Raw genomic sequence first — 14,691 nt, forward strand, 5'->3', positions numbered from 1 at the left:
GGAGGGAGAGGCGGAAGAGGTGTGTTCTCTCTGTTCAAGTTTCCTCCAAATGGCGAAAACAGCCGAGAGACGGTTGATAGGGTTGATCCAGCGGGAGAGGAAAGCAAGCAGAATCAGTAGAAGGTAGAAAGTCAGAATTCAGCTCATCGGTGTTTAATAATCTGTGGGAGAAAACAGAGTCGAGTGTTTTCAGCCAAACTACAACTTCTCTGCTCCAAAGACGGAAACGGCTGAGTGGGTCGGGACTTGAAGACCTTTGTACGAGTCTAAACAACAAACAGATGTAGCTTACACTAAGACACGCCGCTCTAGTTACACCGGAGAAGATTTAGGTGAGGTTAACTTTCTGTGGGTCCGCAGCGGGACCGTGAGTTGTTGTTCATTTTGTTGTTTTGCTGTTTTAGTGTTCGGGATGGGGAACAGCAGCAGTGACCGATCCAGCGGGGAGAGGTCCTTCAGAGATGGACATTCAGGAGGAAAAGAGGCTCGACCCAACATCCTGATGGACAGCTCTGAGGATGCAGACCTGTTCCACAGAGATGATCCTAATAAGGTACCCTCTGGTTCTGACCCCCTCCTAAGCGGCCAGTCTCCACCTACCAGCCGAGTGTTATTATTCTCATCAATATTATAGTAATATTGTTTATTCATTGTCATAAAACGCTTAACATTTGAAATTATATGCCAAGTTTTATACACAGACACACACACACACACACACACACACACACACACACACACACACACACACACACACACACACACACACACACACACACATATATATATATATATATATATATATATATGCTTCTCTTTAACATAGGTTTTATATGTTCTCTTGAACTGGCCTCTGTTTCAATTCATCTATTATACTGTTGCTTAACTTTATGAATTTATGATTTTGTGAAATGTTGGTGAATGTATATGTTTGAAATAAAATGAACTGAACTTAACCCCTGCTATAGAAATTCACATACCTTTTAGCATTGCTCTTGTCTTACAAATTTTAAAGGGAAACTTTGCAACTATGTCATACATTTTCTTGAGCCAGTTTGTGTTACAATGACCCTTTACAGGGTTAATGAAAGGCCACCCAGCCCCTATCACCCTTGTGGCCAGAATACTCCACTTACAGCTTCACAGTTGCTGGTCCGCTCTGGATTTAGAAAAAAATTGAGCTTACACACCTTGCGCTGCAGTCTGGCTCCAGCATTTTTCCTACGATCATGAACACAGCAGATTTATATAATTTGGTGATGAATCACCCCTATAGGCACTAAGGAAGGCTGGGAGATGTTTCAGATGTTAGATTACGGTGTTAAAAAGAGGAACGCACAGTGAGGAGACAAACGGACCATAGTTAGTGCTAAAAACAAGCCAAAACTGCCTGTTCTCCCTTTAAAAATAGGTAACGCTTTACTTTAAGTGTCCTCTTATTGACGTAAAGTATTATTAAAGGATTCCTTTATTAATGTTCCCAATATAGTTAACAATTAAGTGTACTTAAGATTGGAACAAAGGGCCAGGGGCAGGAAGTGTCTGCATAGTAATTCCTTACTTAATATTAGCATTAATATTAAGCTGTTGTTAATACTTTATTTATCAGTTTATTAATGCTTAATAATGCACCAAGTAACTTTAATAAAGGGACCCTTATTGTAAAGTGTTACCATGTTATATACCCCATCCCGTTCCAACAAATAATTTCATTATTTTTTAGGAAATCTATGATCTGAGACCTAAACAAATAGTGTTTATTTGTTTGCGTTCTCTTTGTAATCTATTTGATCAGTTAATCAAATTGCCCTTCTCTGTACTATTGTTATTGAGTGGGTTTAGCTTTTATAGGTATTACCCCACACATCTACACAGTAACTCAAGAATGACAAATTTTCCATAAAAGGCCATTTCTCCGAGCCGATTTACCACAAACTTGCTTTTACTCCTTAGTTTTTATGCAAAACAAACAATAAACAGCTGTTGTTATTGTTAGCCTTTTAGTAGTCATTTATTAGTGTTTTAGCGATTGTTTTTACTTGTACTTTTATTTTTCCAACTGTTTTTTCTAGAGGCTGACCAATATGTTTTTTTGTGGCTGATGCTGATACTGATTTCTAAAGAATTTTGTTGCCGATGACCGATACTTGGAGCCAATTATTAAGGCCGATATACGCACGTATTAGCAGCACATTGTGTGTTAAATACAACTGAACACTCACTGTGTGCAGTATAAATTAAATAAGTCATGAACCCTCCGGAGGCAGGCGTTGCAGATTTGCAGCAGTTAAAACCTACCTACCTGGTTACTCTCCACATACGTATTTATCTCATGAGCATTTTTAACTCTGAAGTACCCCTGAAGGACTTAGTTGTTCGTTCTTTCATCAGAACTTATTTTGAGCCTGAGAGGGTTAAATATCTGAATATATATTGAACTTCAAATATAAAACAAACTCAAAACATAAAAACACTGTAGGGGTCCTTCAGGTCCTTTATTCAGTCTAGTAGTGGCAGCAGTTGGCCACAAGGGGTATTTAATTTTTTTAACTGGCTTTTAAAAATAATTTCAGCCGATGGCAGATATGAAAAAAATTTGAATATATCGGTCGGCCTCTAGTTTTTTCATGTGTACAACACTTTGGTTATTCTGGGATTGTTGACAGAGCTGTGACATCAGTTTAACCCCTTACACTCCTTCTGGACCCCTAGGTTTTCATACGCAGGAGGAATGTAAGTGGTGTGTACATGTACCTTCAAAACAAACTTCATCATTTAAATGTCTAACCCTGAAGATGTGGGAAAACTTTATATGATGGGTTTAACAGCTCGCCTTTAGGTTGTCTCAAATAAACGCTTTTAGAAGACTACAGACTGGTAAAGTGTGCAGTTTCTGGGTTTTCCTGCTCAGAGCCAATGTTCAACATCTATCTGAACACTTGCAGATGGTAATATTGGTGTCCGTGTTGAATCTGAACGTGTGTGTTTATCTCCAGGCTTCGTCAGACATGCAGGAATTCCTGGCATGGCAGCATGACCTGGACTGTGACAGTAAGAGCCCAACGCAGGCCAAACCAACGGTGTTCAGGTGGGCTGGAGGTGCCAAGGAAGTCTACGTGTCTGGGTCTTTTAACAACTGGGCCACCAAGATCCCACTCAACAGAAGGTCCTCAAGTGAAAGAAAGTGTTTTTTTTAATGATTTCTTTGAATAAAAATGATATTTTTTTGTTTTTCAAACACAGTCAGAATAACTTTGTGGCTATAGTGGATCTGCCGGAGGGCGAGCACCACTATAAATTTTGCGTAGATGGTCAGTGGATGTTGGATCCGACTGGGGTGAGTAAGGAAGTGGTCCACCTTTATAAAAAGCTTCTATTACACCTCTTTCCTGTAATCTGAAGCTCTGGTGTCTGACACCTGCTTGTTCTCCGACAGGCTGTGACGACCTCTAAAACTGGAACTGTCAACAACATCATACAGGTGAAAAGAACTGACTTTGAAGTCTTTGATGCCCTCAGGATTGACTCGCAGGATTCAACAGATCCGTCTGGTAACGAAACCTACATTACATCTAAACAAGTCTGGTTTCAGCCTGATTGTTTTTTAAAGTAAGACTGTAATTAACCCAGACATTATTATTGTCTTCCAGACCTGTCCAGTTCCCCGCCTGGTCCCTACCAGCAGGACGGATATGTGATCAAACCAGAGGACAAGATCAAACAACCTCCCATCTTACCGCCTCACCTGCTCCAAGTGCTGCTCAACAAGGACACGGGTGTCTCTGTGAGTTGATGCTAAACGTTCTTGTCATTAAACAAACAGGCTGTTGTAATAAAATAAAACGCTGCTCCCTTCAGTGTGACCCGACGCTGCTTCCAGAGCCCAACCACGTTATGCTCAACCACCTGTACGCCCTCTCCATCAAGGTAACACGATAAACAGCGTTAGCTCTATATTAACACCATCCTGATCCTATCGATGTGGATAACATGTTGGAACCTTTCAGTGTCAGATGTTTCCTAAATTAATTTGCTATATATATTTTTTTTAATTGTAAATGATGCCTCTCTCGTCCCTATGTTTTAGGACGGGGTAATGGTTCTCAGTGCTACACACCGATACAAAAAGAAGTATGTGACCACTCTCCTGTACAAACCGATTTAACCTGCGGAGAGGAAGTCTAGCTTCTAGCTGCTGTTTGTTCTCTTCTGTGGAAACTGGACCAAAATCCATTCCTGTTCGTTTGAAAAAAAATCTCTCAAGCTGATTTCTTTTAACCGGTTTGTAGATTTTTCAGCCTTTTTGCTAAACTTTTTTTTTTTAACAAATCAGTCTGTTCAGACTCACTACGGTGTGAGATTAGGATTCATTCTTCCTTCATCAGATCCACGTTTGTCACAAAAACCTGTAAATCATCTTTTTAACACACTTTACATGCAGAGAACACACTAATGAATGCACCAGCACTACCACGCCTATATGTTTTATACCTAGCAAAGTGTTTTATGTGTCTCTTTCTGAACCTCAACAACAAACAGAAATGTCCAAATGAAAGTACGTCCTCACCTAAACAGTTAAGTATTAATGCTTAAGGACATTAATAAAGGAATGCATCATTTGAAGGAATGCACATTGTTTCCTGTGTGCCAGAGTTTTAAATGAAGATCATTTAATGTGGAAACGTTTTGGATTTAACATTTTTTTAGCAAATTTTTAAAATAGAGCAATTTTCTGCAATAGGCCAAGATCTGTTACAACTCTTGAGTGTGTTGAGAAGGACTCTTAGCAATACGAAACCATGTTTGAGCTCAGTAGCTATAAAATCAGATGACTTGTGTTTATTTTTGTGTTTTCAAAGGTCAGCTGGCCATTGCAGATGTATATAAAATTAGACCGTCACCAACAGGTGCAGATTTACATCGAGTTACGACTTTCTAAGGGTTTCTATCTCATTTACAGCTGGTGAAGCCGCAACATTCCTCCTGTTTGACCGTAAACATCTGAAAGTTTTTATACCTTCTCAGATGTGCAATAAAACAAATGCATTCAACACCACGAAGCTGCTGACTGACTTTTATTTAAAGTGGTGTTCCTGTGGATCTGGCTTAAGTAAACATTTCTAACCTGGTTGTGGAAGTCTGACATTCGGTAGCAGTCCTCACACATGAGAAATCAGTCACAGAGTTTTATTATAAACTGCTCCTCATCTACAAATCCAGACTGTGATGAGGCAGTTTTTGGGGGGCTCAGTCGACACAGTGGGATTTATCCAGGTCCTTGTTTTTGGGGTGGTAGGGATTCCGAGCGAAGCACTGAGCCACCGCCTTATCACACTTGCACACAGCAGCCTGGCACTTATTGTTGGTATCTGCAGACAGAACCGGGTCAGAACAGAAGCTCTTCTAGGTTTGGAAAACAGGAAATGGTGACAAAATGTGTAAAGTTGGTCGTGTTTTACACCTGCTAGTGTTTACAAAGGATACACACAGAGCCAAAAATGTGCTCCGTCTAGCTAGTTCTGTTTACTGTAAAGCAGGATGCTTTAGATAATCATTTGAGTGTATAAACATGGCTGCAGGCTTGGAAGTGTTTAAGAGATGTGTGAATGAAAATGTAAAAGTCATCATTTCTAATTACATCCTTACCTGAGCACTCCACCTGTTTATTAGAACATGTGTAATCATAAACAATGGTGTAGGGGCTGTCAACAATAGAGCTGCATTCTGGGACACTCCTGCTGGTTGAGTAACATTGATCATGAGTCTTACAGCACCTGAGAAAGCAGAAGGACACACACGCACACATTTGAGATGTTTTAGGGTTTTAGTTTTAAATAATAAATAAAGCTGATTGTCTCCTACTTGTCTACTCCATCCACGGGCTTTCCAGACCCCCCGAGGCCACACCAGCAGCCGTAGTTGTTGTACCTCAGAGGACTGACTCCAGGCTGAACACAGCTGATCATCTCCGCAAGCTGCACCAAGTTTCTGCGATGCCGTGCTCTACCAGCCACACCGGCTGGGAGGACATGAGACAAACACACAGGTCAAGACAAAATAAAGATCGATTCAGAGACTGGTATATCTTTTGCAGTCTTACCGATGAGAAGCAGCAGGAGAGCCCTTCCATTCATGGCTGCAGCAGAAAACAAATGTGGGATTTGGTGAGATTTGCTCTTATATGACGAAAGGGAGATAAAACAAAGAGGGCGGGAAGCGTACAAAGAGACACGTCCTGTTCTAACCAGGACAAGTTATCTCATACTTAGTCATAAGCCTGTATTGGTCTGGTTCTGGCAATATTTGACTATTCAAGGGTAAATTAAGACTGAGATGATCTTTATTAAAATAATTAACTGACTCGTTTATTACCATCACATTAACGTAATTAGTGTCACAGATTGTGGTCAAATGAAGTAGTTCAGATCTGTTTAAATGTGTTTCCATAAGAAGGTTTAGAAACAAATAATGCTATAGTTTCAGACGGCCCTTTAAACAACTTCAGCTTGGAGAAATGGAGATTAGTTTTTACCAGAAATGTGAGCTAATGGCTAGTCTGAGTGGAGTCACTCAAACGTGTTTCTGTCATCTTAAAAAACTACATTTCTTATTCATCATAAATTTCACTTTAATAACAGAATTGTGAGATTATGTGAAACAGAACATGTTCTGTGGAGCTAGTTATTGCTGCCATTTCTTATTAATTCTCTTAAAAAACATCAAATGTCAGTTTTTTGTTTATGTCTTTGTATTTGCATAAACCATTGTGATTATTTTGTTTTTCATCCCAATGTAAACTTTGACTGAAGGCACAGGTGTGTTAAAATTACAGTGTATAGTTTTAACCTTTAATTTCTGGAAATATCCATGGAAATGTTGAAAATGAATGAAACGATGCCCAGATGTCGAAAAATATTGGCGGCTTTGTAACATACAACAATGAAAATTGGGTCTAAAATACAAGGGAGTGGGTCTAAGTCTCTAGGCGACACCATGTTAGATGTGACGTTTCCTTCTAGCCTGTGAGAACAAAAGGCAGTTACTGATATGTAAGAAGTGGTTACAAAACTACAAAGCACAAAAATACCACTTGCTTTCAATGATTTAGTTATACACTGTTCCCTATCGCCAGGGAAAACACACAAGGTCACTTTAACAGACTGGATTCTAGTTAAAGGAAGTTTTGCATGTAAGCATTTTTTCCACAAAATGAGAAGAAGAAGAAAATATCATTTCTATAGCGCCTCAAGATAAAAATCACGAGGCTGTAAAAATATTTAAAAAAAATTTAGAAAATGGTTAAAAATATATTTAAAATGAGCAAAAAAATAGACAATTGTGATTAAAAAAATGTTAATAAAGAGAGAGAGTGAACAGGAAAGAGGGAAATCAGTGGATCCCGAGGAAGGTGGAATAGGTGGGGAGAGCAGAATAAAGAGAGAGTGGTGATGAAGATCATACAAAAGCCAGCTTGAAGTTTTCAGCTGCTTTTTGAAGGAGACCACTGAGTCCACTGATCCCAGGCTCAGGGGGAGAGAGTTCCAGAGTCTGAGGGCCACAGCAGCAAATGATCTGTCACCTTTGGTCTTTAGCCTGGTGCGCTGCACAACCAGTAGGCTTTGATCACTGGACCTCAGGGACCTGCTGGGGGTGTAGGGACTAAGAAGATCACCAATGTAAGATGGTGCTTGTCCATGTAAGGTCCTATAGACCAGAACCAGGATCTTGAAATGAACCCTGAAGGTCACACAAAGATTCCTGACGGAGGGTTTGGTGTGAGAAGGAAGCTGACCAAGAGAGTCTCTGACCTTGGGAACCAGCTTGTCTGGGGCACAGATGAGGTCCAGCAGGACCAGGACAGAACAGTCCCCTGCATCACTGTGAGTCAGAAGGTCATTAGAGACCCTAAGAAGAGCTGTTTCAGTAGAATGAGCTCTATGAAAACCTGACTGTAAGCTATCATAGATGTTATGTTCATCAAGAGCTGCTGTGAGATGTTTAGCCACAACCTTTTCCAAGACCTTGGAGATGAACGGAAGTTTAGAGATGGGTCTGAAGCTGCTATGGAGAGAGGGGTCAAGACTCGGTTTTTTAAAAAGCGGGTGGATTACAGCGTTCTTAAAGTAAGCAGGGACCTGACCAGAAACCAGAGAAGCATTAATTATAAAGAGCACGCTGGGACCGATGGACTGAAAAGCACTTTTAAACAAAGATGAGGGTGAGATGTTGAGGGGGCATGCAGAGGTCTTCTTAGAGTTAACTAGTTTGGTTAACTCAGGCAAAGAAACAGGAGCAAAGCTATCTAGGATGATGGGCCTGGTTGGAGTCGGGAGAGGCAGTGATAAGGCTGAAGGAGAGATGCTAGATCTGACCTTATTGACTTTGTCCACAAAGAAAGACAGAAAGTTCTCACAGTCTGCAACAGAGTGGATGGAGGCTGTAGGAGAGACAGGAGAGACGATGTTGCTGATGGTGTTAAACAGCACCTTGGGGTTCCCTTTGCTCTTGGACACCAGGTTGGAGAAATAGGAAACCCTAGCTTCTCTGACTGCAGAGTTAAAGGATGTCAGAAGATCCTTTGGGTGCAGCAGATGGACGTGGAGATGGGTTTTCTTCCACAAACGCTCAATTTTTCTGCATTGGCACTTCAGGCTGCGAAGGCTGTCATTAAACCAGGGAGTAGGGTTCACTGCAGGAACTGATCTGGTTCTGACAGAACAGATGTTGTCCAGAATGGAGAACCAGTGCTCGTTAAACTGAGAAGTTAAGGAATCTGGGTCGTTATCAGAAGAACAGGGTGGATCAAAAGCAGCAGAAAAATTGTTAGCTGTGCTCTCATTAAGAAAACGACAACTAACCATACGGCGAGCAGGAGGTGGGGACGCAGAAACTGACAAGTTAAAGAAAATGCAATGGTGATCTGAAATATAAACATCCTCAGGACAAACACTGTCAGCATTTTGACTCAGGGTAAAAACAAGGTCTACAGTGTGCTCCCTGGTGTGTGTGGGGCTTCAAACATGCTGGGTACAGCTGAAGGAGTCCATAAGGCTGGTCCATAGCTAAAGATAAAGATAAAGAGAGAAAAGAAGTGGACCAAGAATGGATCCCTGTGGCACCCCACAGTGAAAGGATTTGTCCATACAACAAGAGTCAAACGTTAAGGTGCTGAGCCACAGATACCGATGGCTCAGGGAAAGTCAATCAATGGTATCAAAAGCTGCTTAGAGGTTTGGCAGCACCAAGATGAACCGGGCACCTGGACATATTAGTGTCGTTATGTCCCTTTGGTAAGAAAGACTTTGTACAAGAACATGGTCTCTTACTAGACAAAAACAAAAAAATAAACTAACTAAAAAAAAAAAGCAACATTCTTCTAACACCTAGGTAAGGATGGGTAAATTAAAAATAGCATGTGTAAAGGCTACTTACCTGAATTCAAACAGGAACTAATGAAGGACAGAACGGTAGGGACATTAAAAAAGCTGGAAGAATATCGAGTGGGCAGCTAGTAGTCCGCATGTGCTGCACTATTTTTGTTCAGATAAGAAAAGGACACTAGTTCAAACTGCTGGAATGCAGAACCAGCAGAAACCGTAGAGAAGACCATTATCAACTGGTGAGATAGGAGCCTAACAGACACCACTTTATCAATAAAGAACAAAAAATTCTCACTAGTGACTGACGCATCAGGCCAAGCTTTTAGGGGTGGATTTAAAACAGAACTGATAGTGTTACACATTTCTAAAGGAAAGCAGCATGTTGTGTCGTTTGACAACCACAATTCAAATTGGGGACTTCTTAAATTTAACAGGTGCAACAAAGTCCAAACAACAGGTAAGAGCAAATGAAAACATTATGTAAGATAGTCTACAGACCAGGTGAAGTGAAGAACTGTGGATCCATAAAAACGGCAGAAAAGTGTAAGAAATGAAGACACGATAACAGCCTCCTCCCAGTGGTCTATGGGAAACCATGAGATTTCACAAGGTCTAGAGTAGGTGAGTTACCGTACAAATAAATAAAAATATGCCTAAAACCTTACAAACTCAGAAGACATGAATATAAAAATATGAAATATCTTATATTATACAACAGAAATTCCTTGAATGAAATTCATGTTCTTAGCTGGGCGGTAAACAACCTCACATAAAACAGGATTTAGGTTACATCATTTAATCTGTTTTCTCTCAGATATAGCATTTCTGAGTCACTGTTCCTAGGTCTGAGGCAACACACGACTAATACTGAACCTTTTGTTTGTTTTATAAAAAAGACCCAAAGTAAAGATTAGAGAACATTCAGTCTGCTTATAACGTCAAATAGACTGAATTTTAAACACTTAGTTAACAATAAAACTTTTGTTGTATTCAAGGACTTTGGCATTAAGATTAATTAAATCTTCAGTTTAACTATGAATCAATGTAAGAACAAACCCTAACAAACAAAATCAATAAAAAAGAGCAGGTTGTTTACAAGTTTACTTCTTCCTGCTTCTTTTATCACTCAAATTATATTTAATGTTGTTAACTTTTGTGTTTGTGGGGTAATATTTGATTTTTTTAAGTAATGTGTTGATTAAAATAAACTTATTTGTTGAGTTTACATTTTTGCAGAGTTGCAGAAGAGATTTTAAGTACTTATTTTTGTGAAAACACTGAATCTGGAATAACCAAATTACACACTTGAGCAAGTCACTTTGAAATAAAACACACATCAGAGGTTTTTCATCATTCTCAATTTTTTTTATCCCTTAAAATGTGCACATATGAATAATTTGTGAAATTTTAATCCTTGAGTGTTTTAAGTATTTGTGTTTTATCTTTTCTTGTTGTTTAAGCTTTATTCTTATTTTATACTCCTTTTTGCTCCTGTAATGACCATCATTGCTGCTGTGGCACCAAACTTTCTCACTGTGGGAAAATAAAAGGGCTTTCTGTTTGGGCAGCAGTAGTTCAGGAGGTAGAGTAGGTTGTCCAGTAAATTAAAGGCTGTAGGTTCAATCCCAGCTCCTGCCAGATAATTCTGCTGTTGTGTCCTTGGGCAAGACACTTAATCCACTTTTCCTGCTGGGTGGTCGGAGGGACAAGTGGCGCCAGTACTCAGCAGTCTCGCCCCTGCCAGTGCCCCATCATCACCACTATGTGAATGGGTGGATGACTGTGTTGCAAAGTGCCTTGGGGGGCTGTAAAACCCTAAGGAGGTGCTACACAAATACAGACCATTTTCCATTTCTATTCTATTCTCTGATTTACTGTGAGGCTCACTGGTTCCAGCAGACACCTGCATCCCTGTTGTTAGGCTGTGAGCTGAGAGCAGTGTTCATCCTGTCTCCAATGTGTCTGTGATGCATCCATGAGCCTGTCTGAGACAAAAGTCTCAAGAATCTCATATCCTCTTCAGTTCAGAACGCCTATAGAGACATTTGAATACTCACAAGCTGTGTAATCGGAATATTAGACGTTCCATGTATACAGGGGTAACTCTTTACTTGTGCACGTAAATGGGTCATTCCGAATTTTTCTGAAATTCGAATACCGGCTGCATGTAAACGTAGTCAGTGAGACTTCTGTGTTGTTTTGTTCATCTTCATCAAAGAGAACAGTTGCTCACATGTGCTGCTGAGCATGGGGAGCATTTGAACAGTTAGGGCGCGGAGTTGGGTGTTGAGGAAGAACGATAACAACTGCATCAGCCACAGAAGCATACGTTGACTTGAGCATGTTGCTACACTGGATTCATCAGCTCCATCAGGAGGTCGGTCGGTGTGCTTTCCATGTCAACGTCAAACAGATTGCTGAGCTGTTTGAAGCCCAGAAATGGAGATTCTAAGTCGGCAAATCACCAAGTAACATTGTAATTAATTACTGCAGGATGTACATGTGCAACTGAGCATGTGATAAGTTAACATTTCAGAACTTGTAAAATTATTATATTATTGTTGTCCACTTTTCTTTACTAGCTTATCCATGCAGGGTCGGGGGGGGGGGGGGGGGGGGGGGGTCCACAAAAATAAACAATCAATGATGAACAAGAGCCTTCCTGCAGAAGGAGAAAAAAAGGGGCTGGTGTCTTTCTCCAGTTGTCTTTTGGCAAACAGGCAGGGTACACCCTGGACAGGTTGCCAGTCCATCGCCGGGGGACACACACACACACACACACCTGTTTTTGGACTGTGGGAGGAGGCCGGAGTACCTGGAGAGAACCCACACGTGCACTGGGAGATCATGCAAACTCCTTGCAGAAAGACCTCAGGCCAGGATGTGAACCCAGGACCTTCTTGCTGCAAGGCAACAATGCTAACCTCTGCACAGGCCTTTTTTTTATTATTATTGTATCAAGATACCAATAAAATGGATCCCAGTTCAATAATAAACAAACTCTAGTGACCTTGCAGAGAAAGTCTTTTTTGATGTTGAGGGTGGTGGTGGGGGGTGTTCCTCCTCTCTAGGTCTTTTAGAAGTTCTCAGGCCTTGGCTTCACAGATGTACCTGAAGGACAGACTACAATCTACATCATTCCATTGCTTGAGTTTGCGTTTGACAGTGCTGTGAATCTGGCCTCAGTCCTCTCCGTTCTCTCTGTAGTCCCAGTTGTCTGGTTGACCAACATCCCAGAATCTGAACATAAACAGGGCCTGGGTTATTTTTGAAGTGCTTTTTCCAGTGTTTCTCTACATTTTCACATGGTCTCACTTTGGGGTCGAATTAAAGTCTGTTCCATCCACCCAACTCCAGTGTCCCTCCTGCTGTCGCTCCACAAGTCCAATCCAGTAGTGCTGATTCATCTTCACAACTCTTGAGATGTACACCCTTGTTACAGGGTAAACCTGTAACAAAATTTAAAACATAATGGATCCGGGGGGATCCCAAGGCATTTCCTGGCCAGGTGAGAGACATAGTCCTTCCAACGTGTCCTGGGAGGAGCATCAGATGGTTCTTTTCAGCCTGCTCTTACTAACACTTTGGCAGATGTGCAGGTAGGTTCCTGGGGGTTAAAAGAACATTCACCAGTTCCTCCATGGTGTTGAGAACCAACAGGTACCCTCTGAGAGACCTGGACTGCTCTTCTGCTTTGTTCCACTGAACTCCAGAGGTGGAGAACAGGTAGCAGCTTTTCTGGAAACTGACCCATCCCTCCCTGCACGTTCCTAGTTTTATCAGTGTTAAGAAGCTGATTGAGCAAAAACACTGAAAGCAAAAAGTATTTAAGCTGTTAGTTTTAACTCTAACTGGAACAAGTTCATCCAAAATAACTTCTGTTGCTGTTGGACCTTGAAGACATGATCAGAAGATTGTAGATGTTCAGAGCCGTGATTAAGGACATGGAGTGTTTTTTTCTGTCATTTTCAAATCAAAATACCTTTTTTTTTTTTTTACCTGAGCTTGAAGGTGAGGTGAATCGCTGCTGGATAGTTCCAAGCTGAAGTTTGACATCTGACATCCTTGCTCAGCTGAGAGACTGTTGAATGAATTACATGACTATATGAATGATTTTATAAAACACAGAGTCACCAGTTGTTTTTAAAGGCGTACATTTTATTCCCGTTACCATCAGAAGAATCACCAGCAGCTGTCACGTTTGAGCCAGGAGGAGGTCAGGACCCAAGATGCAGAAACCCAGAACAACAACAAGGCAGGTGCGTAGTAAAACATAAAATCCTTTTATTAGGAGTCAATGTCCAAAAATCCAAGAAGGGGCAGGAAGCCAAGCCTAAAGTCAGTAACCCGACTGACAAAAACAAAAAGCTCTTTGATGAGCAAAACCTAGAGTTTCACGAGGAGGAACAGAACAACACTGACAACGACAATGGACCGACACACACTGAGACAAGACAGGGTTTTATACACAGGGGCTGGGTGATTAGGAAACGAGCAGCAGGTGCGTGGGGAGAGAGAACCAGAGGAGAGCCTGATGAAATCAATAAACCAAATGGGAAGGGAAAACTAAGCAGAGGAGGGGAATAAGTCATAACCTATGAGACTACATAAATAAACCTAAAAGACTCAGGGCACAGGAGAACCAAAATATAAATAACTAAAGACCTGAGGAGTGAGGGAGAAATAAACAAGTGGAGAAGGAAAACACACACACTAAAGGAGACTAATGGAAACCTGAACCTATAGAAAACTATGGGGAGTGACTAGAAGGGAACCTGAGAGGAAACCTGGAGGGGCCTGGGGACCACAAGGACACAGAAACCTAAGGGGAAAACCTGGAGTGGGCTGGGGAACACAAGGAGGCACCTGAGGGGGACGCAGACAAGGAGACACATGAGGAACACAAGGAGACTCATAAGGAGAACCTAGAGAAGGATGGAGAACACAAGGGGACACATGAGGGAACCTGAAGGGGGCTGGGGACCACAGGGACACAGAACATGACAACAGCAGCACCAGGATGCTGTAAAAGAATGTAAATCACTAACATCTTCAAACCTGGAGAGAAATGGGATAAGACTTTTATCATTTCAATGCAACATTTGGAATAAATTAACAACATCAAGATGAGAGTTTCACCTATTTTTTGGTCATATTGTGCTCTTCATGCACCGAGCTGCCATCACCCGGTTCAAACTGGCGATACTGAAATTCCATTGATCAGAATGAAATATTTCAACGAAGAGCTTTTTTTGGCCTAATATTCAAAGTTTTCAGTTCTGAGACAAATTCCCGGAGCAGAAGCAGATAA

The 14,691-nt window shown here is 41.1% G+C and overlaps 2 protein-coding genes across 4 annotated transcripts; one reads left to right on the plus strand and one right to left on the minus strand.

The window, feature by feature from the left end:
• Positions 1-13: 13 nt before the first annotated feature.
• On the plus strand, positions 14-5,056 carry prkab1b (protein kinase, AMP-activated, beta 1 non-catalytic subunit, b). Its single transcript, XM_054731302.2, has 8 exons — positions 14-332; positions 405-553; positions 2,997-3,166; positions 3,244-3,337; positions 3,437-3,551; positions 3,651-3,784; positions 3,859-3,927; positions 4,088-5,056. The coding sequence occupies exons 2-8, from the start codon at positions 413-415 to the stop codon at positions 4,163-4,165; spliced, it is 801 nt and encodes a 266-aa protein (XP_054587277.1). The 5' UTR covers positions 14-332; positions 405-412; the 3' UTR covers positions 4,166-5,056.
• A 4-nt stretch (positions 5,057-5,060) lies between these two features.
• pla2g1b (phospholipase A2, group IB (pancreas)) lies at positions 5,061-13,840 on the minus strand. Of its 3 annotated transcripts, none has more exons than XM_054731304.2 (6): positions 13,552-13,840; positions 13,380-13,461; positions 6,101-6,136; positions 5,863-6,019; positions 5,647-5,774; positions 5,061-5,369 (listed from the first exon to the last, which is right to left on the minus strand). In XM_054731304.2, exons 2-6 carry the CDS (start codon positions 13,441-13,443, stop codon positions 5,248-5,250), a joined length of 507 nt encoding a protein of 168 aa, XP_054587279.1. In that variant the 5' UTR covers positions 13,444-13,461; positions 13,552-13,840; the 3' UTR covers positions 5,061-5,247. The 3 variants fall into 3 exon arrangements, with proteins under 3 accessions (XP_054587279.1, XP_015827527.1, XP_015827528.1); XM_015972041.3 differs by having other exon boundaries at positions 13,536-13,840; XM_015972042.3 differs by lacking the exons at positions 13,380-13,461; positions 13,552-13,840 and adding an exon at positions 9,433-10,219.
• Positions 13,841-14,691: the final 851 nt, after the last annotated feature.

The sequence above is a fragment of the Nothobranchius furzeri genome, chromosome 17, assembly GCF_043380555.1.
Source record: "Nothobranchius furzeri strain GRZ-AD chromosome 17, NfurGRZ-RIMD1, whole genome shotgun sequence".
NCBI classification, from domain to species: Eukaryota; Metazoa; Chordata; class Actinopteri; order Cyprinodontiformes; family Nothobranchiidae; genus Nothobranchius; species Nothobranchius furzeri.